The following is a 27,240-nucleotide window of genomic DNA, read 5'->3' as shown; positions in this document are numbered from 1 at the left end:
CAAAACCAGACAAACCGTTTGACCAATAGTACCATAGACAAACCTCGACAACACAGAACACCTTCCTTTCTCTTTCGCGTCTCTATTGACTCTTTCGAGTGTCTTGCTTGAGTTGAATGAAATGAATTGAATGTGACATGGCGTCGACCAAGATATATCACGGATAATTCTTGTTTTAATGACAGTGGCCTCTTTTAGTATTTTATTACTGAGGCCGTAATAAATCGTACATTTGCATTGATGGTAATGCATGCAAGGAAACCGCAGCGAATAAGCGATGGGTATGATTTAGTTTTTGATGATTTGGTTTTGCAGTCTGTAGATGGCGGTCGCCGATTGATAGTTTTCCTGTAATTACGACGAAGAGATTAAAATTGTCTTTTTGTTTTCAGGTACTTTGAGAAGCACCAAACCCATCCGTATCAGGTAACCATAGAATATGCAAATATCAACTGTAACAATAACTGTTTCTGTAGTAGCACGTAAATGCTAACTCTGTCTCGAATTATGTACTTCTGTATGTAATATGTGTTCCCTACTCTGTTTTCCAGTTTTTATTTCTATCCAAACAGCGTTTAAATAGTGTCGCCTTACGCTGTACCTATTAAGGCAACTAACATTATTTGGTTAGAAGTATACAATAGTGGTTGTAATATGAGCGTGAATTATGATTTCCGACAATCTTACACTCAAATCGATTTCAATCGTGATTTGGAATACTACTTACTTGATAATTTCCGTTAATTAGCCAACATATATTATTTAATAGCAAAAAGTAGAGGAGGTTCAAATTGAATGTTGCTGTTTGGTAAAAATAAATTGCATTCGAGTTTTTCGGTTCGGTTTAATCGCGGGGACATCAGATATGGATAGTCAAAATGTCTATAAAACCTTATGTATAATTATTAATGTGATTTGTAATTTTTCGCGCACAGAAATACAATACCAAAAGTGATAGAAGGGCAAACGAGTATGTACCTTCTGAAAACCGATATACACCACTCCGATCCCCAAATGGCAATGTCTCAGTACATGGACATGGGGCCCACACAGGCCATGCAGGGCATGGACACCACCACTACAGTCATGTGGTGGATGAAAGAGGATATGCAACATCTAGAAATACCTATATACAGAAAGGTTCTGAAAAGGAGAGAGATAGAGACTATAAATCCTCTAGAAATAAGTACACAGGTAAGACCTTTTATACTCTTATGATTTACTTGTTTAAAGTTAGTAATACCTGGGAGACCGAGCTTTGCTGAGAAAACATATAAAAACTCGAAAATCTTTGCTTTCACAGAGATAAGAAACACTCACTCAGAAAATCCCCAATTAGCAAATTTTATCAATATTGTTAGAGCCATTTTCGAGATCCCCAATATATATAATTATTACATACAATATTTAAAGGTAAAAGATTAGTATTATATCAAAACTCTAACATTTTAAATTGTATTAAAATATACATAGTCACCCGGGCAATCTTACGCCATCCTCTTATATTTTCAACCTATCAAGAAAAAATATAAAGTAGAAATATTTAGCTAATGTTATACAAGACCTTAACATATCCTTGAATTGTAATATTGGGAACAGTACAAAATTAAAAGTGTAAATGTGCTATTTGTAAGTAAAAGGAACATATTGTCACTTGTCAGTACGTTTCTGAAACATAAAATCTCCCCATAATTGAATATAATTTCGTAGTATCTTACTTAGCTCTTAGTAGTTGCAAACCTCGTAAGTACTCGGGAGTTATGAGGATTGTGACTTTAGCCGACAACTTACATACTCATTAGAACATGACAACAGATGACATAAAACCAACCATCTTAGCCCTACTGTTGATAAGTGTCTTAAAGCCTTATTGATGTAAAAGATACAAGATTGTAAATCAAATGCAATTCAACACACAAACTTAATATACTTAGTTGTCAAATATAAAAACCAGTTTGGTATACACTTCCCCAACATTACTGAAAACTGCTAATTTATTAAAAAAGATAGCCAATGTGTATTTGTATATATTTCATGGAAGCTATCTTCTTTTAATATGATAGTATATTTCTATTATGTTAAGCTATTCATCTACAACAGCCTTGTATGTCACTGTTTCATTTGTGCTCAACTACTCATCTTTACAATTTATGTTTGTCTCTTGGCAACTGCGAATTTGTAGTATACTTAATAAAACAAATTCTGTGACAGAAATTAAGTTGATAACTATTTAATAATATTTATTCATTCAACTTGATATATAGATCATTATAAAATACAGGTATGCTGCCAAGCATAATTAAATTGAAGTTTAGTATATTATAACAGTTAATATAATTCCAGACACATATTTCGGCAAAGGCTAAAGCGAATGTATGGTACACTCTTTTTTATATTATTTCTTGCAGATTGATAAAACTATAGCACAAAAGCATTGCACCTTGTTCAAATAATACTTAAAATAAATGCAGTTAATGGTAAACGCTTTATTTTGTCATGTCAATTTTTTTACAGGAAAGTATGTATTATATAGATATAATAATTAATCATTTTCTTCAACTATTCCAGATAGTGTCAGATCCCCAAAGGAGAAACGTGAGAGAATCAAAGAAAGTGAACGAGAGAGAAGTAATCATGAACGAAGTGAATCAGAGAAAAAGAATAGGACTAGTGGCATAAACATAAGTGTTAATAGAAGTAGTAAATATGATAAAAGAAGTGCTCCCTCAGGGAGTGTGCCTTCTGGCAGTGAATGGTCAGAGCATATTAGTTCTTCAGGAAAGAAGTATTATTATAACTGTATCAGTGAAGTGTCACAGTGGGAGAAGCCCCGGGAGTGGGACTCAAGAAGGACATCATCCAAAGATTCTACATATTCATCCAGAAGCAGTAAGTTTTTATTGATTACTGTATTTTCCAGAACCATATCAATCTATATGAATACACATTTGAATTGCACACTACACCTTCCACATAGTACAAGGAGTTATTAATTGTAGATGAGATGTAGTCTAACCCCCTTATTCATAAACATGTACAAAAGTTATGATGCAGCTAATAATTGTTTGTCGCTTTCCGACATATTGGTATGATGGAAAGGGACAAACAATTATTAGCGGCATTATAAGTTTAGTACATGTTTATGAATAAGGGGGTAAGAGTTTGTGCCTCAAAATTTGACAGCTGTGGTAGAAGTTGCTGTGTGCCTGCATACATTAAGAATGATGTTTACACTGCTTCTACAATCAATAACTGATGCTCAGTCTTGTCAGCTTTCTTGTCTGTGGTATAAAATAATAGGCACTTATTGTCCAGCAACAATTTATGAACAATGTCAAGCTTTGGGGAAGTAACTGATTTCTAAATACTTTGTATGTTTTAATAAAGTAACTATTTTTATTTTTTATTTTATTTATAATTAAGTAACTCTTATATCATAGAAAACAAAATATTGTCATAAATATTATTTCTCTAGATATTTATTGGTGATGTTATGCAGTATATGTATTTTAATATTTTACCTCATAACGTAGGTACTTGCAATTTAAAACCCCACGCTTCACCTTTATGGAGGTCTTTTGAATCAAAAATAAATAAAAAATTATTTCTCTATAAAAAGTAAAAACTCAGCTAAGGTGATCAAGTTTTAATTATTTATAGATTCTTTAAAGTTACATAATCTTAATAATCTATGAATGTTAGGCACACACACACACTTAAGGTAAATTAGCTCAGCTGATATAAGTTCTATAACAATATGGAGTAGAAATTAGTACTATTCAATTAGCATTTAAAAAGAGTATTTATTACATATAATTTAAAACAAAAAAATATTACTTTGCCAATCCCCGAAAAAAATTACCTTCTAGTCAATCAGTGCTAATCCGTTACTTACTTACATATTTTTACATGTAATTAATGTTGGGGACAACTCTCCCACCACACGCAAAATAGGCACAATTGTTGTCGATTTGCGGAAAATGCCCAGAAGCACTAACTCTCCCACCGCAAAAATAAATATAACAACCCACTACCAAAAGTGCAAAACTCGACACGTGTTTCGCCTCTCCACGAGGCATCCTCAGGAGATGCGGGAGATGTTGACGGTCTGACGTCCGACAACATCTCCCGCATCTCGTGAGGGTTGTGTTTGTGAGCATATTTTTTCTTTCGGGGCGATTACTTCAGAGAAGATTTAACCTTGAACATGTGTAAGAATTCTCTCAACAAGCTTGATCGTGTATCGTGTAGTAAACAATGGAATACGGTTCATTTTTGCAATTAGTAACTTTGATCATATTAAAATACTTTCCTCGCTCTTCTCTTCCCTATTCAAGCTGTCCACTACAGAATATCTCGAAATGTAATTTCAACTGTATTATCTCTTACTCTTTTCTGACGACCGGTTTGGCCTAGTGGGTAGTGACCCTGCCTACGAAGCTGATGGTCCCGGGTTCAAATCCTGGTAAGGGCATGTATTTGTGTGATGAGCATGGATATTTGTTCCTGAGTCATGGGTCTTTTATATGTATTTAAGTATTTATAAATATTTATATATTATATATATCGTTGTCTAAGTACCCTCAACACAAGCCTTATTGAGCTTACTGTGGAACTTAGTCAATTTGTGTAATAATGTCCTATAATATTTATTTATTTATTTATTTATTTTCTCCCTCACTATAATGGTTTCGTCACCTTTCGCTGTTCCAGCAATCCGTCTTTGGAATGCGCTTCCTCCAACGATTAGACAAGCCCCAAACAATCTGTTTTCAAACTAATTTTCTACAAGCATATGCTAGATACTGTCTAGGAACTCTGTTTTATTTTTCTGACAAAGGAAAACATCGCGAGAAAACACGTAATCCTATCAAGACTTGGATCTTCTCCTGGGTTAGAAGGTCAATGGGTTATTCTAGCGTAATTTCGTTGCATCCTCGTGGCGTTTGTCCCTTCCCGGTGTTGTTTGAAGTGATGGATGGATAAACAATTTCCAGTTTTCACTAATCAAAAATTTGTAGTACGGCCCATGTAGCAATGCAATTATCCCAACTACTACTGGACTAGTTATCATTAATTAATTAAAGTATTTTAATCCATTTGCGAGAACTGAAACATATTTTCATGTTTTTATTATTATTATTAAAGCTTAATTTGTTCTACAGTCAGATTATTGTTATTATTTTTATTTGTTTAACTTTGTTTTGGGGCTGACTGCAGATCCCATCTGCTGGGTGAAAGACTCCTCACTTTTTGTCCACTCGGTCCTGTCTTGGGCTTTTTGGAGCCAGTCTTTTCCTGCGACGGAGGAGTTGTCGTCTATCCACTTTTTTTTGGGCCTTCTTCGGAGCCTCCGTCCTGCAGGTCCGGTCCATTTTGTTGCTACTAATGTCTATCTTTTGTCTTTATATCTGGATACATGACCTGCACATTGCATTGCAGAGCTTGTTGAAGAGCGTCTGTAAGTTTGGTCTTTTGACGTATTATTTCACTTCTAATTTTCTGTATTTTCCTTATATTCAATATACTGCTCTCTATAGATCGTTGACAGGTGGTTATAGCTTTACGTACTTTCTTTGTGTATGTCCAAGTTTGGCTTCCGTAAGTTAGACTAGGCAGGATACAGGTGTCCATTAAGATTTTCTTATGGGCTATGCTGTATTTGCCTTTCAAGATTTCCTTCTGGGGTTAAAACTTTTTCCAGGCTGTGTTTATGCGTCTGTCCACTTCTTCCTCGTTGTTAGATGGGCTAAAAGATATGTGTTTTCCCAAGTATATGTATTCATTAACATAATCAATTTCAGTCCCTGTCACATTCATTAGTCTTCTTCGACTGTTGGTCATAGCTTTTGTCTTAGATGTGTTCATGTGCAGTCCTACTTTCTTGCTCTCCTTGTCAAGGGTATTCATCATTTCTTCTAGTTGGGTCGCAGTTTCTGCAAAGATTATAATATCATCTGCAAAGCGTAGATGGGTCAGACGTTTATTAAGTATACTGATTCCTTTATTCTTCCACTTTATGTTCTTAAAAACTTCTTCTAGTACTGCTATAAACAATTTCCGCGAGATTGGACCTCCTTGTCGGACACCTTTGCCTATAGCTATCTCCTCTCCTTTTTTAGGATGTTTATTAGGATGTTTATGTATGTTTTGTTGATTTCACATGTTTTCAGAGCTCGCCAGATAGAGCTATATGTAATGCTATTGATGACTTTCCTCCAACAAATCCTTCTGCCATTTTTTGCGGAGGGAAACGTGCAGACAGTCGCCTTTCTCACTCACTTCATACAAAATCCAATCTGTAATGACGACACAAATACATAGAAAATGACACACGTCAAAGACAAATCTTGCACACCTCTATCTCTTTTTGTGTACGGACGAGTCACAATATGCACCGCCATAGGTACAGTTGTACCTATGCTTCGGCAGAGGGGAAATAGTATGAATGCCGTCTCTCTTCCCGGTGTTGCTCGAAGTCATGGAGTGATGAACAATTTCCAGTTTTCACTAATAAAAAAGTTGTAGTACGGTCCATGTAGCAATGCAATTATCCCAACTACTACTGGACTAGTTATCATTAATTAATTAAAGTATTTTAGTCCATTTGCGTGAACTGAAACATATTTTCATCTTCAGCAAGTTCACAGATCGGATACAAGCCAGTAAAACACTTACACTGAACTCACCAAAGTGTATTTTTATGTAAGAACCTTTATAATTACATATAATAGTCAAATTAAACATATATGTCGCAGCCAACTGGTTAAATTAGCCAGCTAATTGGTGCTACGGGTGCTGTTTGTGGAGACTGGTCTGTTCAAGCTAACATGGGCTATTATATTTAGTAACTTTATTTTTGAGTATAATTACAGCTAGACCGCGAGCCAGGAACAGATTTCCATGACCAATCGCCTCCCGGGTGATAACTCGTAAAGTGGCTATGTATGATGAACCCTGATGGACGTCAGCTGCCGTTCCGTTGGTGGGTTGAGATATGGCAGCCAGCGAAACACGTAAAAAAAATCTGTCACCGCCTCCCGTTTAATACTTCAGATGCTATAGTTCGTGTCATCCACGACGACGCTTAGATTTGTCAAATCTTACCTTTGATAACATGACAAGGTCACGATTCAAGGTCAATGACACGATTTATATTGTGATTTAAAAAAATCGTCAGCCTGTTGTATCGCGGTGGGAAGACCGGTTAGCTGATACTGTTGGTAAGACTCCAGTACTTTGAGTCCTCTGCTTTGAAACACGACTTAGATTTTCAGACTCACATATTACGTCTAAACTCGAGTTCTATTCAACTTGTTAGAGTTCTTTAGTCCGTTTCAAAAAACTCTCTATTTTTTTGTTTGCAAACTTTCGAAATGCTTTGTCTTTAAGTAATATTCGTGGATTAGGTAATGCAATAACGCATAATTTCTTTACTTTTATTTAGGTTAAACCTATGAAATTGTTGACGGAGCCTTTATGCGGAGGCTCAAGTCCTTTTGAGTTCTCTTAAAAAAGACTCAATAAATGACTCGCCTCGGGACTTAAAAGACTCGGAAGTTTTTTAAGCGCTGATTTTCGTAAAAACGAGTTGAGTTCTTCAAATTCAGACTCTAAATACTCGAGTTCCTACCAACACTATCAGCTGGTCGCATTAACATGTAAAAAAAATAAGCGCTTTACCTTTTTATGACAGTGATAAAATCATGAAACTTTGCATGTAGCATTCCATCAGGCGTTTCAATAAACGGATTACGCATTTCGCATATTTTGCGGACATAATTGGTAAGGCGCGTATTTTTTACATGTTCATTTAGCCAGCTGACGGTCTTACCACCGCGATACAACCGGCTATTTTTTTAAATCATGATAGCATCTAAACAATCATCTGACAAACTATCAGCCGGGAGGCGATGACTGGCGATATATGCTCCTGGCCCGCGGTCTAATGAGACACCTCATTCGGTTCTCGTATGTTTCTTTTATTTGAATGAATGTTTTAATTATACGGGACTTTGACTTTTGGAAATAATATCTCTAAGGATAATTTGATAAACAAACACAATAAATAAACTATCATTAAAATGAATCTGATAAATCTTAAAATAAACTTGTAACTAAAAAATTCTCATCAGGTCACCTTCATGTGTTATGGTGCCCAGAAGGCTGGCAGCATTACCCTTTTGGGTGGCCAGGCCTGCCCTCTGGGCACATGAGGTGTCTACAAGGCGTTGGGAAATCTGTTTAAATATGGTTTCGCGCTGGCCCCCCACGGTCCTACGGTTTTAGTTCTGCGGTTATAGCCGCAGCTCCCGCCTTGACGGAGGTCGCCTGGAGGCGGGAGGGCGCGAGCGTATCAACGCAGGTAGCGTCCCATACAAGTGTCCTGCCCAGCCTCCACAGAATGAGTGTCATCCTATCGGGGCGCTTGCCGTCGTCGCGTGCGATACCGTTCGCCTCAGGGATAGAGATGAAGATTCCGGAAAAAATCAAATGGTTTTTTCGGGAATTTTACCAAATTTAGTTCTTTTCGGTTTTTTCCCGTTCTATTCAGAAAAATTAAATACGTCATACACAATGACCAGTGATGAGTGATGATAGTGTCAAAACTGTCAAAATGCCAGAAACTAACACATTAGACGTGCAACCGTAACCTTCCTGTTTAAATTCACAATTAATCTCATATGGGAAAATACATAAATTTTTAAAAAACTTGATTTTTACTGCTTTATTCGTTTGTTTTTCGGAAGTATTGTAACTGAAATTTGCATTGTTTTTTACGAAAGAAACTTGAAAAAAATGAGTCGTTTGGAAATTTTCCCATATTTTTCCGGGTTTTTTCAACGCTACTCAGGGATGGCCGGCACGGTAAAGGAAGCAAGCGCCCTCCGGATGACATCATTCAGGGGGGCGTGGCGCGAGATGCGACCTGCGCTTCTCCGGCAGGACAGTCCGTGGTGGCCCAGCTCGTCAACATTGGAGCCACAGCGGCAGCGATTGGGCTCATTAGTTTTAACTCCCAGTCGCAGGCTGGTAGCGGTCGTACTATCTAGGCCTATGTTGTGGGATGGCAATGGCATTTGATAATAAACTATATTAATCTTAGACATTTAGGGACATTTACACCTCTAAATAATCTTAGATTTATTTTGTATCTGCCTGTGTTTTTTAATTAATATTAAGTTTTTTTTTGGAATTTGATATTTTGGTTTTAATGCAACCATTGTATAAGAAGGGTAAAAAAGCGGCCAAGTGCGAGTCGGACTCGCCCATGAAGGGTTCCGTACCATTTAAGGCCTATTTAAAAAAACTACTTACTAGATCTCGTTCAAACCAATTTTCGCTGGAAGTTTGCATGGTAATGTATATCATATATTTTTTTCAGATTTTTCATTCTGTTATTTTAGAAGTTACAGGGGGGGACACATTTTTTTTTACTTTGGAAGTGTTTTTCGCGCAAACTATTCAGTTTAGAAAAAAATGATATTAGAAACCTAAATATCATTTTTGAAGACCTATCCATAGATATCCCACACGTATGGGTTTGATGAAATTTTTTATTTATTTTATGACGTATTAAAAAAACTACTTACTAGATCTCGTTCAAACCAATTTTTGGTGGAAGTTTGCATGGCAATGTATATCATACATTTTTTTTAGATTTTTCATTCTGTTATTTTAGAAGTTACGGGGGGGGGGGGACACACATTTTACCATTTTGGAAGTGTCTCTCGCGCAAACTATTCAGTTTAGAAAAAAATGATATTAGAAACCTCAATATCATTTTATAGACCTATCCATAGATACCCCACACGTATAGGTTTGTTGAAAAAAGATTTTTTGAGTTTCAGTTCGAAGTATGGCGAACCCCCAAAATGTATTATTATTTTTTTCTATTTTTGTGTAAACATCTTAATGCGGTTCATTTAACAGTATAGCTCTTATAGTTTCGGAAAAAAGTGGCTGTGACATAATCGGACAGACAGACGGACATGACGAATCTATAAGGGTTCCGTTTTTTGCCATTTGGCTACGGAACCCTAAAAAGGCGAGTGACGTGGGTCATGAGCATTTTTTGACCTACTTATACAACGTTGCATACAATATATTTCTACGTGTCAACAAAAATAATACAAACATCAAACTAGTAGAAACGTATAAACTTATAGGTAAATAAACCAAAAGTATAAAGCTAAGATACGTGAACATACATTCTTACGCACCCGGCTCGCCCTGGCCCGGCTGGTCAGCGACACCTTCTCTTAACTCATGAGGCCCTGGTACTTGCTCCTTGCTAAGTTAAATTATTGGCAAGTTTTTTTTTTGGCATAGTAGCCTATGGAGACTAACAAGCAACGCTAAGCGGTCTTCGTAGTCACATGCGCGTTTCTGACTTATGTAGTAATTGTTTCTACTATACAACCTAATGAATATTTTGTAAGTTGGCACTGTTGGCAGCAATGGACTTAATTTGAAACTATTTATTTTGAGTTTGTTAGGTTGGCAGCCATTCATCGCAGTAACATTTTAGCGATTATAAAGCACAAGTGCTGTTATGAGAAATAGACAATATAGACTTTTTCATCACATTTGCTGAAGGACAAAGGCCTATCCCGCGGGAGTTATGGATTGTAAAAAAAAGGTAGTTATAGCAATTATATCACTTATTTATACAAACCAAGTAGCATAAATGGGTTTTACTTTTATAATACTGACGTTTATAATTAAATATTTTTGTTTATGCTTACAATTATTTAATTTCCTTAATTTAACAGCTGTTTAAAATATTTTTACATCACTTTCAATCGTGGCTGAATAGGCGGGTCGAAACAGAGCAAGCATACGTGCGAAGCAATGACGTGCCTCAGCCGAGCCGGTGCGCGCGTTTTCCCTGCCTGAACGCGCCTATTGCGGAATAGGTATTTGCCTTCGATGCTTCACCTGCCAAGAAATTACAAAATGGCGGACGAATGTTTGATATGTCACTGTATTGAAGAATTATTTCGCTTAATATTTAGTTTTTTCTTCGCAAGTGTGATGAAAAACGTTGTGTGTAACTCCGGGGTAAGAATATTGCAAACTCGGGTCTTTAATTCCCGACAGCCGCAGGCTCGTATCCAAAATTTCACTTATCCCCCTCGTTGCACTATTCTTCGAACGTCTTATTTAAGTTCATAAGTACCTGGGCGACCGAGCTTTGCTCGGTTATAACTATTTATTGTAATATGGTGGTGTATACCTATACACCATCGAAGATTATCACCTGATAATCTTAACATTTTTTTACTAAATTAAACTTGTCTAAAACAATAAAAATTAAAAAATTATATATAAACTTGAACATATAAAAAAAAAAAAGTTAGTCACCGGGCGAGATTCGAACCCGTAACACTCGTTTAGCAGTCCGCGTCATTTAACCCGCTAGACCAGACGGACAGTGGCCGGTAACACGAAATTAGCGACCATATTCTGCGTCGAAAAAAAAAAACGCATGAAAACTCGAAAACACGCGTTTTCCCAAACATAAGACTAATCTAGATCGATAGTATACCCCTAAAAACCTATAGATAAAAACCGATAGTGTTTATTATGTATAAAAAAAAATAGATTTTATACATCTAAGTAATAATAATACTTTAGTTTGAATTGATATTTTCAGTTAATTGTATATTACGATTATAATTGTCGATGTGATAAATCACTTGGCTGAGTCAATCAATCAATCAATCAATCAATATTTTATTTGTTAGACATAGGTACATAGATGTGACAATTTAGAATTTATTAGCATCACTATGTCTTACCAGCATTAGGTGTACAAATTTTGTTTTGTGTTGGTAATTTTAACAATAAATTGCATGCTTAAATCTTACCTTATTCTAAACACTATATAAATTTTAGTATTGCATTAAATTAAATGAGTGAACCAGTCGTTTTCAAAGAGCTAACTTTCAATACGCCAACTTGTTAAACATTGAGTGATTTTCTATCCAGAACTAAACCAGATAGCTACGATAGTACTTTTTAGGAGAGGACGGAAAACCGCTCAAAGATGGACGAGTGAGCTTGAGGGCCCGACACGTTAGTGGGGGCCCTCAAATAATACGAGTCCATCTGTAGCGTTTCCTGCCGAGGAATTACATTGTGCTTTTCACGACTACTGCGAAGAAATAAGAAAAGATTTGCATAACTATAAGTACTTTAATAGAAATTAATACATAATTATATTGGCGTGAGGACATGGTTGAAAGAAAGCGATGAATTTTTGCCAGGAACCTTTATATTTTCTTCACTAGAAGAACTCATTTTTATAGCGTAGATACGTGTTTCTTGTATTGTTTTGTCAAACACAATTTACACTATCCATTAAGTATTTAATTCAGTATTTTTCGATCCCGCCTTTTTTACTTTTTTATCACTTTTAAGCGGCGTTTTTCTGTTTGCTTGAAACCAACTCTAAACTTAGAAGCGTTTTTGCTAAAAACCCACAAACGGCTACAAAAGTAAAAACGATTTAAGCGTGAACTGAATGGTTTTGATGTTCCTTTTTTTTATTACAAGTAATTGGTCCTATAAATAACCTAATTTTATTTTCGAACGAAAAAGTTGCGCCATAAAAAGACCTTTTACTCGCACCAATGACAGATGATGATAACAATGATTACCAATGACAGATGGTGATAACAATGAAATATTCTAGTAGTGGTGGTTCAGGTGTTACAGCTATTGCCTACTTTGCAGCTTGGTTTTAGACCATCTATTGCCATATTTGCGAACAGTGGCGTGAAAAATATATACCGGGTGGGGTGGGGCCTGTAAAGGGGCCCCACTGATTACGAGTTCGCCGGCCGATATCGGCCTGTTAGTTATTCGCAAAAGCTGACAATAGCGAGTAACTGACAGGCCGATATCGTCCGGCTAGCTGGTAATCAGTGGGCCTCTTAACAGGAGCAAAAAATACTGTAGGCTGCACTCCTCAATCTGACCAACATTTATTCAACATCTTTAAACTGACTTACGTTAACGTACTAACTTGTGTATTGATTTTTAGTACACTTTTAAGTTTATTCTAAAAACATTGCGAATTTTGTTATGTTTCAAGCGTGACAAGCAACTTCAATTAAATTATCGAAATTCATCTATTTTAAAAGTTATTGAAAAAAAGTGTCATCCTTTGAGGAGTACAATCTATATGCTTTCATTATTTGCTTGTGGTTCAGGCCCCACCCGGTATATATTTTTATGAATATTAGCCAAGTTTATAAGGGATGTCCAACGCTTGTGCGAGATATTTCATTTAGAGTAAAACTGCCTATTTAAAAATATGTATGTGAAGTGGTTAAATATATCGCGACCCATCCTTATACCTTGGTAACAAAAGTGTTACGAAATATTTGGCCACTTTGGCCGTGGCACTTATATATACATAATATATACTTTATTAATCATTGTAGTGATACATTCTATCAAATATTAGTTGGAGTACTTTTTTTAAATAATTCTTTCTGCTGCATATTGCATTTCGCATAGTCAAATGAATGACGTTTGTATATCTGCAGATTATTACTCCTTCATGTTCTAACTGCATACACTGCTTGTTTTTTTTATACTTACTTTCTTGCCTAAGTTACTGCTCTATTCAAAATAATAGTCCCAGTAAATATTCATTATATTCGAGACCATTTCGATAGGGAGATTCTATGTTATTATGCTTAGATAGTTTTAATTTCGACTATGGATTAATTTTTTTTCACGTATACTTAGATAGAGAAAAGCGATCCAGTTCTCGATCAGGCAGAAGAGAAGTTGAGAAACCAAGTAAAAGAACCAATAGCGGGTCAGAAAGGTACTGGAATAATGGCGGCAGGGAGGATGACCCACACGACCGACCTCGACCAAAACTTTCGTCGGCGCCTCACGAAGGGAAAGGTATTGTACCTAGAATTAGTTACTAGAACTAGTGTACGTCCTGTGTATGTGTGTACAAATACATAAATTATTTATGCAGTACATTTCAACCATTCTTAAATTGGTTTCTTGTAGGAGTACTTAAAATTCAAGGGCCGAAGTTGCACGTAAAGTGAAGTTCAATAGAAATTGCAAGTAATGTAAACCAATTTACCTGCATTACTTCGTGATCCCGCAGTTTTTAAACACACTCATGACCTTATCAACAGTCGATATACATACTTAAATATTTTATTAATATATTTTTTACTTAATATATATGTTGATTATTAATATTAATATTTCAGTAAAAACAACTTAGGGATGAATTTTAGGTTATTGTGTCAAATGCTAACAAAATCTGTCATATTTGTTTACATTATTTGCAATTTCTATTAAACTTCACTTTAGTTTGCACGCAACTATTTAAATATATTTTTTAATTGTATAGATAATAGACAATTACCCTGTTGTCAATAGGGGAGGGGGTATTAAGGTATCAGCATCGCTCGTCACATTCTTATTTCGTATCATTGTGCGTTCATCACTGGTTTTTTACCCTATTGTTCGCTCTCTTTCACTATCTTCTTTGGTAATATTGTATTTTAATACAGTTGCTCAAAAAGTGCTACTTTACGTAGCTGTTTAGCGTGCGGAAAGTTGGTTTTCGCGAACTAGTGCTTTTCACTTTTCCATTTTTTTATTTAATTTATTGGAAGCAATTCATGACTACTTATTGATGAAACTAACATCAACTAGTTTCCTTTAAAAGTAGTAATGCACATAAAATCCTTCTGTAAATGTAAGAATAATAAAAACATACATATTTCATATTTTATTACTTACCTCTTTATCATTATAACACGTTTATTTTTTAATATTGAATATTAAAAAACCGTTCTTAATAAGTTGTCTGAATGGAACGGAATAGCTGCCGAAACGCCTGTCATAGAAGAGGCGTTTTTATAATTTATTCGTTTTACTACAATTTAAATATACGATACACAAATAAACGTAAATACCGATACTTAGTAATAATACTACAATGTTTTATATTTACAATTGTTTCTGTCTTATAGAATATGCATAAAAAATTAATTGTTGTTTTTCTTATTTTGTCGCAACTGTATTAAAAAACGTCGTTTGTTACACGTAGGGCTAAGGTACGAGTATAACTTCCTAGGGAGGTATAGCTTTTTTTTTTATGTTGGTAGTAATTCATACGCATTAACTAGGTATAAATGAGTTTTACTTTTAAAATATTAACGTTTATAATTTACAGTTTTTGTTCATGATTAAAATATTTAATTTGATTAATTTAATAGCCGTTTGAAATATTATTACACCATTTTCAATTGTGGCTGAATGTCGGATAGGTTTGTGCTTTCGATTACGGAAGGTGGAGATAAGGAATGGAATCTCCATATACCAAAAAGTGTCATCAAAAAACCTTAAATAGGTCGCTACAATACCTAGAATACTTGAAAAGAAAATCAAATCATAGACAGCGCACTTCACTCCATCAATAACGCCTAGATTCTTAGCAACTCTAGCGCTACTCTGGAGAGATTTGGAACTATTATTTATAGCTGACCACTGGACACTTTAGCATAATTTCTGCCTTTGGAGATTGCGTTCTTTAACTCTACCTTCCATACTTTCGATGCCTAACCTATCATCGAAAGACAAAATGTCGGAAGACTGTTTGAAATGTCACCGTATTTAAGAATTTCGTGTGTCGCGGCTGCGTTTAAGGAGGAAAAATACACTAAGTGAATTTATTTATTTAGATTATGACCAAATTTACCTAAATATATCTTAATTCGAAAGGGTAATTAATTTTGAAAACAAATGCTAACCTTTCTTGAACATATTGCCTACAAGTTGGACCCTTAAAAATATACAACGGTTGTACTTTACTACACCTTATAAAATACAGTTGCCCATCGCGTTTTTCAGTATGTATGTATTATGTAACTCAAAAATTACTGAGCGGATTTTCCTGCGATTTTCACTTATCAATAGAGTGATTCGTGAGAAAAGTTTAGGTGTATAAAATGTTAAGTTTTGTAACCCGTGCGTGGTCGGGGCGGGTCGCTAGTTATTCATAAGATTACTGCTAAGCAGTTGTCTTATGATCCCATACACAAATAGACTTTAGCGCCGCCACTCACATGAAGTTGATTTAACATATTTAGATACCACTGTCAGTCTTTTAATTGACAGATTCAAGTGCTGGAGTAGAAAATGTAATTTCTAATATTGTTAGTACTGTTATGCAATGGCGATTGTAAACATTTTTGTTGCCGTTCTTTCTAGTTTATTCACATTCTTTTGAGAAAAAAGGATTAATTAAAAATCCGTTTTTTTAATCAACAGCCTAGACTGCCTTAAAGTTGATTAATTGTTGAGAACATTCAATTATTATTTTTCGTTTGATATTATAGATGGGCAGTCTTTACAAGACATGGACATATCTCCGGACCGGAGTACGCCGCTCTCCGAGAACTCGTACGGCGGGCGGGACGTCAACTCCGTGGCGCGGAACAACGCGGACAGCAACACGGTGCCGCCTGTCGTCGTGCTCGACAATTCTAACCAACCGGTGCGTCACATCTAATCTTCTTATTTGCCATAAATCTAATTAGTCGCCTTAACCCCCTTAGCTTCTCGACGACACGTGGTCAGGTCAACAAAAACACTCAAGATTTTAAACTTTAAATTTAAATATAAGAAATTTAGACCCCTGGGAGTTAAGAGGTTTAGGGGAATGATTTCGAGTATTAGTGGATAATTGTGTGGAATGATATATTTCCTCAAAAGGATTTAGTGATAGACAGCACGATTAGAAAGGATAGACGGAGAGCTGGTAGACATTTTAGAGTAGCAAATTTGCCTGATACTTCTATGAAACCCTAGCGGAGCACTGCAGTCTGGCTGCAGGGTAGCGGGGCTAAATCAACCTTTGTAAAATTGTAACTTGCAGCAGTGGGTAAATCTTGTTTCACGCCTGTTAACATGCGATATAATATCATCATATCCTTCTGCATCCTCGCCCTGTGTCTACTGAATGTTGGTGAATGTGATAAATTGATGAATTACATTGTGATTTTATTTGCAGAGCGGCTCGTTGCTGGCGGCTGCCCTGCCTCGAATCGTGGCGGCGCCGACGGTGTCAATGCCTTCAGCGGCGGCGACGGTCACGGCGGTGGCGCCCGCGCCGACGGCGGCCAACAACGGCGGTGCCACGCCCGAGGGCAGCGGCGGCGGCTCACCGCACCGCGACGCTGGCCCGCCCACGCCGACGCACTCGGAGAACACCGACCCGCACGCGCCGCCGCTGCATCTCGACACGGCGCTGCCCAGGAAAAGTGAGGCTTCTAGATATGTAATTTATATGTTGGGTTTTCGTCTCAGTTCTTATTTTTTTAGTTGCAAAAATTGAAATACAAACAGTTTTGTGAAATTCCCCAACTATTTAAACAGTTTTGTATATGGTTACCATGTTTGTTTTTTATAAATTGAGCTTGCTTCCGAACTTTTACATTTAACTTGCAATAATCACTTGTTGCAAATTTCAAGTTACATTAATGAGTAATTTGTGTGTTAGTGGAGTGCCTGGGCAGCTACTCGTCGGTAGTGGGCGGCGCGCTGCACCACCCGCAAGCGCCCGCACTCACGCCGTCGCTCGTCAACTACGTGCGCGCCGACCTCACGGCGCACGTCTCCGGCTGGCCCGCCGACATTCTCGAGAAACAGGCGAGCTGTCCATTTTTATTCACTTTACCATTTTTAAACCATTTTTCTACGCAACATAAGAAGTTAAGATCTCACATGCCGCAGCTTGAGTACGACTTCCTCATCTTACAAGATATCAAAGGAACATAAACGGCACGATGCGCGCTAGGAATGAAAATAAAAAACTGTCCATATCTTGTTAAATAATAATATACTTAAGTCACAGATTTAGGATTAACTAGATACCGCAAGTACAAGACTTGCGCGAGTTTTTAAGTAGTACAGTTCAATACTTCTTGCTCAGTGGTGCTCATTACATCCCAAGTGCCAGATGTTTATTACCACGCAACAAAATGCCTCATTGTAGCACAATTAACTGTGCGAATACGACGAGAGTGGTTAGTCGTGTGAAAGGTGACATTTCTTTTCATAAGTAAGTAATTTTGTTATTAAATATCGCCTTATTTAATTTAAAATCATTTATTTTCAATTTCGTCGGGGATAGTGCAATACCGCGCAACTAACAAAGTCGTAAGAGTTCGAAATTCAAACAATGTACAAGGTAATTGGACCTTACTGCATTTGTTAGTTACGCGGTATTGCACTATCCCCGACGATTTGTAATGATGTCGTGACGTTTCTATTAAGATAGTCAAAAGATAGTGTCTTTACGAAGTACGCCATCCATTACGGCTTATATTTGAAGGCATTTTATTTGTAGGTCGCAATGGACAGCAAACACGATACTTTCGTAAGTTTCGTACATCGTTTAGTTGCATGGTAGGAGGGATTTTCTCATATTCTTTCGATTTTAAGCCACTAGTTTTGTACACTGCGATGTTTTATGCAGTATCACTATGAAATTCGATTTATATTCGATTTTTGTGACAGTTTCGTATTACGAAGTCGTATTACGTATTACGAATCTTTATGAAGTTTAAGCTTAAGTATAAAGTGAGAGATTATATAATATTGTTATTCTTAATGTTATAGTATATTTCTCAAATCTGGAGCACCGACTGTACTGGAATCGCTTCACATTTTTTGTCCATAAACTCGATTTATACTCGATATAAAATCAATCATAAAAACGTCGATTTATTATTACCTACGCCTTTGAATCGGATCACCGTGGCGATAGCGTTGCACATCACAAAATCGCTTGCGTGACGTCATAGTAGGCATCAAAAAATTGACACGTTCGGTCCCCATACTATTGAGCATGTTTGCGGCGTCTAGGTGGTCTGTGACTAAAGTAAATTGTTGAAGAGGCTTGAAACTGACCAATAGATGGACGAGTTAGTTTGAGAGCTTCGCAATCGCTTTAATTTCTGTAGACGCTTTATTTACTACAATTATTCGCGTTTACAACTAACCTTTCAAGTGGCGTACCATATATTTTTTTACATTACAACTTCTTTAAAATCAAAACTGCCTAATTTCGGACGGTAGAAGGAGTGTGTAGATCAGCTCACCAAACGCGTTAGTTTCGCGTCGCATTATTTCACATGAACTAGCAGGCGTTATTTTCTCTAAAAAAATGTTATTCCAATAGTTTCTTTTCCAAAAACATTTCCTTCACAACTTAACCCTTTTCCAGTCATAGTACGATTTACCGACCACATATGGGACAATAGAATTTCAACTTTAGTATTCCGGGTTAAAGTTCAAATTTCGGGAAATGTGTCTTGTTTTCAAATGAATCCTCAAAGCTGGGTTAATTTGAATATATTTGGATTTTTTGAAAAAACCTTGTAGATTGCTACGGCCTGGATAAGGGTTAACTAGACGGAGCCCCGTGAAGCGGTTAGCGGGGCTCCTATTTCTGGGCGGTTTGCCCTTCAGGCATCTGAAGCTACCTAACGAACTATCGATTTAGTGTGAATACCGTTAAAACATTACACGTTAGGAAAAAAAGCGACAAGGATTTACACGTGTAATAAAACGTAGTACTATGAAAATAAACGATTGGTTAAAATATTAAATAGGGAAAATGCGAATGGAAATAATGCTACGCGGAAGTAACGCGTTTGGGGTGTAGATCGAGCTTCTTCAGTAGAAGATCGCAACTAGCCATACATTCTGTTACACAGTTGTACGTAACAACTATAAATTAAAAGTTATTGAACCAAATTTTATTTACTGTAAATATGGTGCTACTTTACCGCCCCAGTGCGGTAACTAGCACTATATGCGTATGTCGAAAAATTTAAGGGCCATATGTACTGTAAAACGTTGTACTCGTACAATACACGTTTCGCACTTGTATCATAACGTACTATTACAGTACATATGGTGCTACTTTACCGCACTAGTGCGAAAATTTGCATATTACGTTACTGTGTCGAACATTTAAAGGGCCATATGTACTGTAAACCGTTGTACGATACATGTGCGAATAGGTAATTCGCAACTCGTATCGATTTAAAACACTCCCTTCGGTCGTGTTTTAATTTCTCACCACTCCTTTCGAATTTCCTATTTTTCGCACTTGTATCGTAATGTACAGTCAGCATCAAAAGTAGCGGATGAAACAACGCGCCAAAAGTATCTGATATTCCGTATAACTTTTCCAAATGTAGATAAATTTCTAAAATTCGCGTTCAAAAATATATCTTTTACAGTCTTAGTTGTTATATATTAAAGACATCACTTTTTGTTAATCCGTTACAGAATGTTAGATACTTATGAAATGTTATTTGACCTGCTACTTTTGATCCTGACTGTACAATTATTAAATAGACTTTGTGATTACAAATTTAAAATTCGCAATGATTGTTCGATTTTATCATGTCTTGCTCTGCATGCTTTTTTACGAAGCAGCAACGTGCCTCAAAAATACGCAGGACTTTTTCACCTCCTCGGTCGGGAATTTTAACCCCTTAGCTTTTTAATTTTCCTTTAACAGAATATGCAAATACAGTAGAATCCATACAGTTATAACGAAGCCCGAGGGCCTGCTGATATTGTCGAGCTAACCGGACGACGTACTAAACGAACTGTAAAATTAAAAAAAAAATTAATATTATTTATTTTTATTTTTACAACCATCAAAGAAAACAAAAACATTCAATGAAAAGATGTATTTATTTACATTGTATTTCAACATTTTGTCTTAAATGGAGATACTTGTTTGTTTGTAAAAAGCTACTTGTAGGAGTAGTCACTCATCAGCTGCAAATTACTGCCGTAATATAAAACGTCGCAATTCTCGCGGGTCTAACCAAGATGACAGTCGTACATCGATAATCTAATTTTTGTTTATTCAAAATATAATTTTTGATACAATCCTTTACGGTATGTTTTGTTTCAACAGGCAACTAATACTCACCGAGACAATTCTAACAAAGCAATTCTCAGTCAGATTGCGTTGTTTTATCACACAGTTCCTATAATATAAGGCCATAAGATCAGCTTGATGGTACCTAAATATTGCATTGTCGTTGTCATTGATATTCCAATCAGCATAATCAAAAGCAATATCTCCATTCTAGCAGAGCCATTATCCATAAATTTTCATACATAAGTTCATCAATTATCACATTATCTTTCGTAAAATACGATAATAATCCATAAAGTTGTACAGTCAGCGTCAAATACTTAGTAGCGGTCAAAGTGTCTAAATAGTTCGGTACACCATACTAAATATATGGTGTATAGTTTCTATTTTTCTCCGTGAGCTTCTACGGATTATCGTCTTATCTATTGTTTAGAAACCGCAAAGGCGCGTGCCACTATGAAAAAATGGTCAAGCCGCATAGGTAGCGTTTATTGAATTACTACTCTATTGAGCACGGAATAAGATGCATTATGAACTAATACAGAATTCTAACAGAATAGCTGTCTGATCTCTATTGGTGCGTCTAAGGTAGGCGATTAAACGCTCTCAAACCAGCTTAACTTGTGACACTGCGATCCGAAACAAAGATACGTATTCGAAGACCTCGCTTGCAATGGTAATGCGAGCGCACGGCTAGCTAGCGCCAAGGAAGCAAAGTTATGTTTCTCGAGGAGCAGGTAAAAAACAGGGCCGGATTTTCACACAATTAATTTAAAGAGATAAAACATAACACTATTTAAATAGTAGGTACACATCTAACAGAATGGGTTTGTGTAATTACAATAATAACGAGATATACTCATTTTTATAATCAACTGTTTAAACAGTTGTTTGCTAATTTTAAACTTTAAACAGGCTAATTTTAAATAAACAATAAAACAATGGTAAAATAGTAATAAATATGTATATCCATTTAACAATCCCGTACTACTAATGTTAAAATAGACCTATATGTTATAATTATGTACACTAAAATAAAGATATTATTTACAATAGAGTACACATTTAGTAAAACATTTATACAAATTTATATAATGAGTCAACAAAAAAATAAGTAACATATACATAAAAGTGTATGCATAAAATAAATAAATATAAAACAAAATATGCATATCGTTTAGAGTCAAATCACGCTAACTCTTTCAAGTAAACCATACAAACAGTGTCAGTTTGTTAGAAGTCTGAAGAGTTAGCGTTATTTCGTAAAACCACCCAAATATATTTGTGTGAAAATCCGGCCCTGTTTTTTACCTGCTCCTCGAGAAACATAACATTGCTTCCTTGGCGCTAGCTAGCCGAGCGCTCGCATTACCAGTGCAAGCGAGGTCTTCGAATACGTATCTTTGTTTCGGATCGCAGTGTCACAAGTTAAGCTGGTTTGAGAGCGTTTAGTCGCCTACCTTAGACGCACCAATAGAGATCAGACAGCTATTCTGTTAGAATTCTGTATTAGTTCATAATGAATCTTATTCCGTGCTCAATAGAGTAGTAATTCAATAAACGCTACCTATGCGCCTTGACCATTTTTTCATAGTGGCACGCGCCTTTGCGGTTTTTAAACAATAGATAAGACGATAATCCGTAGAAGCTCACGGAGAAAAATAGAAACTATACCGAACTATTTAGCTACTTTGGTTGTACTTAAAATGGAGGGCGCTCTCACTTTTTTTGTCATACTAAATTGAACCTTATCCTCGAGCTAGAAAGGTGTTCGTACCAAACTAGAGAAAATGTACTCAATCCGCTAGGTATACATTCGTAACATGCATTTGAATCCTTCCTCCATTGCAGTGTCACAGCTGGTCGTCAGTTGCGCGGCCTCTGTCAAATTTTTCCTCTATGGTTCATACAAATAAACAATAATTGTACCTATTTTATTAATGTGACACTGATTTTTACTCTTTTTTGTAAAGTATAATTTTTCACAATCTAGCCGCGTATTCGCGTCTAACGACAATCTCAAAGTAAACAAGTAGTAAGTATTTATATGCCCAATGAAAGTTTCTGTTTAATATTCAACTGCCCGAATAATAATAAAACAAATTATACTACTTGTTTACAGGCAAATAAATACACTGAAGAAGCCTATCAACTGGGGTGTCTACAGTGCACGCGCGTGTCCGCAGAGCTGAAGTGCTCGCGCTCACTCGTACGCCACACCGAGATACAAGCCACCTTACAAGAACAGAAGTAAGTCCGTTTGCATATAGTGTAGCGTTTGTCGAAGTTGAACTTAAGGTAAAACTAGCATGTTTGAAGCTTACAGTTAACATGACAGTCTGTCACTTATTATGTGTACGTGGTGTACAGGATAATGTACCTGCGGCAGCAGATCTCGCGGCTGGAGGAGCTGAAGTCGCAGAACTCGTTCATGTCGTCGTCTGAGGACTAGGGGCGTGCGCGGGGCGCCGAGCCCGCCGCGCCCGCGTCCGCGCCCGCGCCCCGCCCCCGGCTAGCGCCCTCCGCGCCCACGTGACGTGAGGACCTTTTCATTTACCTGTCAATGCTAAACATTGTTCATTCCGTTCTCTTTCTATGTAATTTAGATCGAATGATTACTGTTAAATGTGTTGTGTGATTTGGTGTTAAATTCTAAGCAATTGTTCTCGTGAAAATGCACGATTGGTCAATTTGGGTTTGAACTACTTTACAATTCTATGACATGTAAATGATTATTATTATTGAATGAAATAAATGGTAGGTAAGTCTATAGTACGTTGAAGTGAGTGAGGGAGCTCTCGCGCCGCGCTCCATTCACTATTTAGACTGACTCTGCACTTCACACTTATTTTTATTTAGTATATTTTTAATTGCATTGAGAATCACCAGGCTACTTCTAAAATTAATTTGGTTCTCACTTTTAGTAAAATATATGTGACTTTTTGTGGTCATATTGTTGTATAAGGAGATCCAAACTATGTCTATTCAGTCTCATTCAGTTCAGTTGCCTGGCGGCTCTCAATGTATGTTTCTATGACTTGGCATTTTTATATTTAGATTTTGAATACACGTAGATAATTCTTTTCATGACTTTTTCAGTTGGGTCACTTTTGTAATATTTTATTATTAAATGATAATTTCGGTCATATGTAAGGATACAGTGATTTTATAAGAAGTGTTTATTGTAAAATAATAAATTATTGAAATAATTGTTTCATAGGAAATTTATTATTTTTCTATAGTTCCGACTGTCCCCGCGAAAGTTCCTTTGACAGTGAAAAGCCTATTTACTTACCAAAATATATCTCAAAAATGAGTATAATTCATAAAATGTTATGAGCTCAGGGCTGGGGCCAGGCGCCGCGCCGGATGGAACTATCGCGAGAACAGCGCGTTAGGTGTAGTGACCAGAGAACGGTTATGTAAAATGTAACAATTGATCGCGGACACCGTTTAGAGGCATATGTGAGATGGGGCCCCGGCGTATATCGAGGGGACCGTGAGCTCTGTGTGTGAGGCCCTCTACGCTTTCTGTTTACTATCGGCAATATTGTAAGCAATACGTGTTCAGTTAAGGGCTAATCCATTGACACCAAAGTTAATAAAGTGCACGAGCCGTGGAATGAAAATCGATATTTTCTACACATAATTTGTGTTCCAACTTACTATAAATTTCCTTATGCCGTAGTTGAAATTTAATGAATTACTGTAAATATTGATATAATAAAAAGTACTTCGGAGCAGATACTTGTAGAACCTTCGTTTTTCATTTACTAGACTGCTTAAGCCAGTACGCTACGAAAAATGCAGAACAGTTACTAGTCGACAAGCAATACTGACTGCTATCAAAGAGAATTTGAAATAGAGGTGGATTGTCAAAAAAAAACTTTGTAACCACAGTAAATTTACTGTCATTTTTTAGACACATGATTAAAAATAAGAACGCCATCTGACTTTGATCCTTATTCTCTCACCGATATGTGTTAAATTTGTTAAATATCAAAAAATGGCGTCATCTAATAGATCAAAGGCCAAAGGTATGACGGCATCGATTCGAGCGATGGCGCCATAACCTTTGGCCTATGCCCGGTAAGATCGCGCCACTTTTTGATATTAAACAAATTTAACACATTAGTGAGCGGATAAGGATCGAAATCAAATGGCATTTTAAAAGTTTTAATCATGTGTCTAAAGATGGCAGTAAATTTACTGTGGCTACATAATTTTCTTTGACAATCCACCTCTATTTCAAATTCTCTTTACTGCTATTAACAATAAAGGTATTCTCATAAAATCTTCTCCCCGTTATTTTTAAATCTTAGGTTCTACGGAGTTTTCGTACTCCGGATTAATGCAATTTAAAATTAATCGAATTTATTTTGTAGAACGTATTATTGAGAAGGATCAATAAATAATGATAGTCTTGTAAAAAGGGAACCAGCATCCTCTTTGCATATTTACGTCGCATAAAAATGATGCTTGAAAAAGCTTGGCAAGTATTGTTTTGTCTAAAGAAATGTTAGAGTGACGAGGTCCTAGATGGTGAAGTGTATACATGTGTAAGTGGGCGGAGGGAGCGGCCGGCGCCGGGTCCTCACCCCGCAAACGTTAGTACGTATACGTATGTATCGCCGGCGCATTTTTAGATAGATATCGATCGCATGACGGACGTATTCCACGTAGTTACATCAATGTTCATTTTGACCAATCAAATGTATAAACTATGTAAAAAGCAGGTATTTTGTAATAATAATTGATTGTAACCAGAAATTCATGTAGGTATTAGTTGATTTTTAAGAAAATCATATAAGCTTATTTGATAATCAAAATAATTTGCATGCTTTGTGATTACGAGAGTGCAAACAAACGAGGGACGATTTCAATTTGTATCAAGTCTAGGAAAACATTTGAATAAAGGAGTAATTAGCAAAAGGTTAGTTAGTGGTAAATTCTGGTCTAGGTTTTTATTTTTCTAATAATTAGGGCTAAATATTATCAATTTAATTCAACTGCTAAATTTTGCCACCCTATGTAAATGATATTAGCAGAAATAAGTACTGTGATATTCATTCACTTTCACGCGTTAAATAAAATAGTAATACATATGTAATTTATGTTGTTTAAGTCTGTGTGGAGTTATCTATTGTAAAATTAGACCACGCTGTTTGTAATGAAGACTTAACGCCCGAGTCCAACCTTCATACAGTCTCGTGACTAATGTTAGTCAAGTCATTCCGATTGGATAGTTTTACAATTCCGTAAACAATACTACAGTAATACCAACGTTTAATGGTATTAACTGCTTGTTCTAGTTGATGTATCAACCTAAAATTGTATATTGATTTTATTGATACATGAATTTTATTTCATTACACAATGCCCTCTGCCTGCAATGCCTATGAAACTTAAATTCCTATAAGTACATAAATGATGGAAGTATTGAATGACAATTATTTACAAAGTTTAAAATTTTACAGAATTGTAATACACGTAAAAATTGCAGCGGTGGCACTATGGTTCTATTTTTATCCCTTGTCACTATGCCCGTCACTTTCGCGCTAACATACTTGTTAGAACGTGACAGGCATGCTGACAAATGATAAAGAGCCGACCATCTTAGCCCTACTGCTCGTGCTATTGGAACATTTGTCACTGTATGAAGATTAGGCTCCAAATAGTAATTTATACAGATCGCGATATGTATCGCCTCCACATTAGGCTTGCCTATGATTAATTTCCTTTTCACCACACCAACTGATAAAGGCCCTCTTGGTTGTTCAAAAACGAATGAGAAAGTTGCGTTTTATCCACATGTGAGGCAAAGTAATCAGATGCAAATTTTGAGTCGTTTCCTTATGTTAGCTGGTAGAATTGATTTTTAAATGATGATTTTGGATGATAAATATTGAATTAAGTTCATTGGATTTGATTTGGTTTGTTTTTTTTTTTTTTGGTTTTGCATAATTATTATTTTCCTCGCGTTGGTGTGGTGAAAAATGTGTTTCACTCGGAGGCAAAGTTTGTTTAACCCTCGTGCATTGAAACCCTCGCAACGCTCTAGATTCCACTTCTCGAACCACTCGCAACGCTCGTGGTTCAATTTTGGAATCTTTCGCTTGCTCAGGTATCAATATTAGCACGAGCGGTTAAACAACTTTGCCTCCTTGTAAAACAAATAACTATTTCATGTTCTACATAACATCGTAACTTTTGTTTTCTGACTTAGTTTGAAATAAGAAGTTTTAACCAGTTTAAATAAATCCGTTTCAAAATTA

General features: G+C 36.3%; 1 protein-coding gene across 1 annotated transcript; it reads left to right on the top strand.

Moving 5' to 3' along the window:
• The first annotated feature begins 85 nt into the window (after positions 1-85).
• Positions 86-27,240, top strand: LOC133515701 (WW domain-containing adapter protein with coiled-coil homolog). Its single transcript, XM_061848246.1, has 10 exons — positions 86-281; positions 393-426; positions 936-1,194; positions 2,569-2,889; positions 13,765-13,929; positions 16,395-16,552; positions 17,069-17,318; positions 17,558-17,706; positions 23,088-23,215; positions 23,336-27,240. Exons 1-10 carry the CDS (start codon positions 241-243, stop codon positions 23,415-23,417), a joined length of 1,587 nt encoding a protein of 528 aa, XP_061704230.1. The 5' UTR covers positions 86-240; the 3' UTR covers positions 23,418-27,240.

The sequence above is a fragment of the Cydia pomonella genome, chromosome 1 (assembly GCF_033807575.1).
Source record: "Cydia pomonella isolate Wapato2018A chromosome 1, ilCydPomo1, whole genome shotgun sequence".
In the NCBI taxonomy this organism is placed as follows: Eukaryota; Metazoa; Arthropoda; class Insecta; order Lepidoptera; family Tortricidae; genus Cydia; species Cydia pomonella.
The sequence above is the reverse complement of the archived record's forward strand: the minus strand, read 5'-3'. Positions and strand labels throughout refer to the sequence as shown.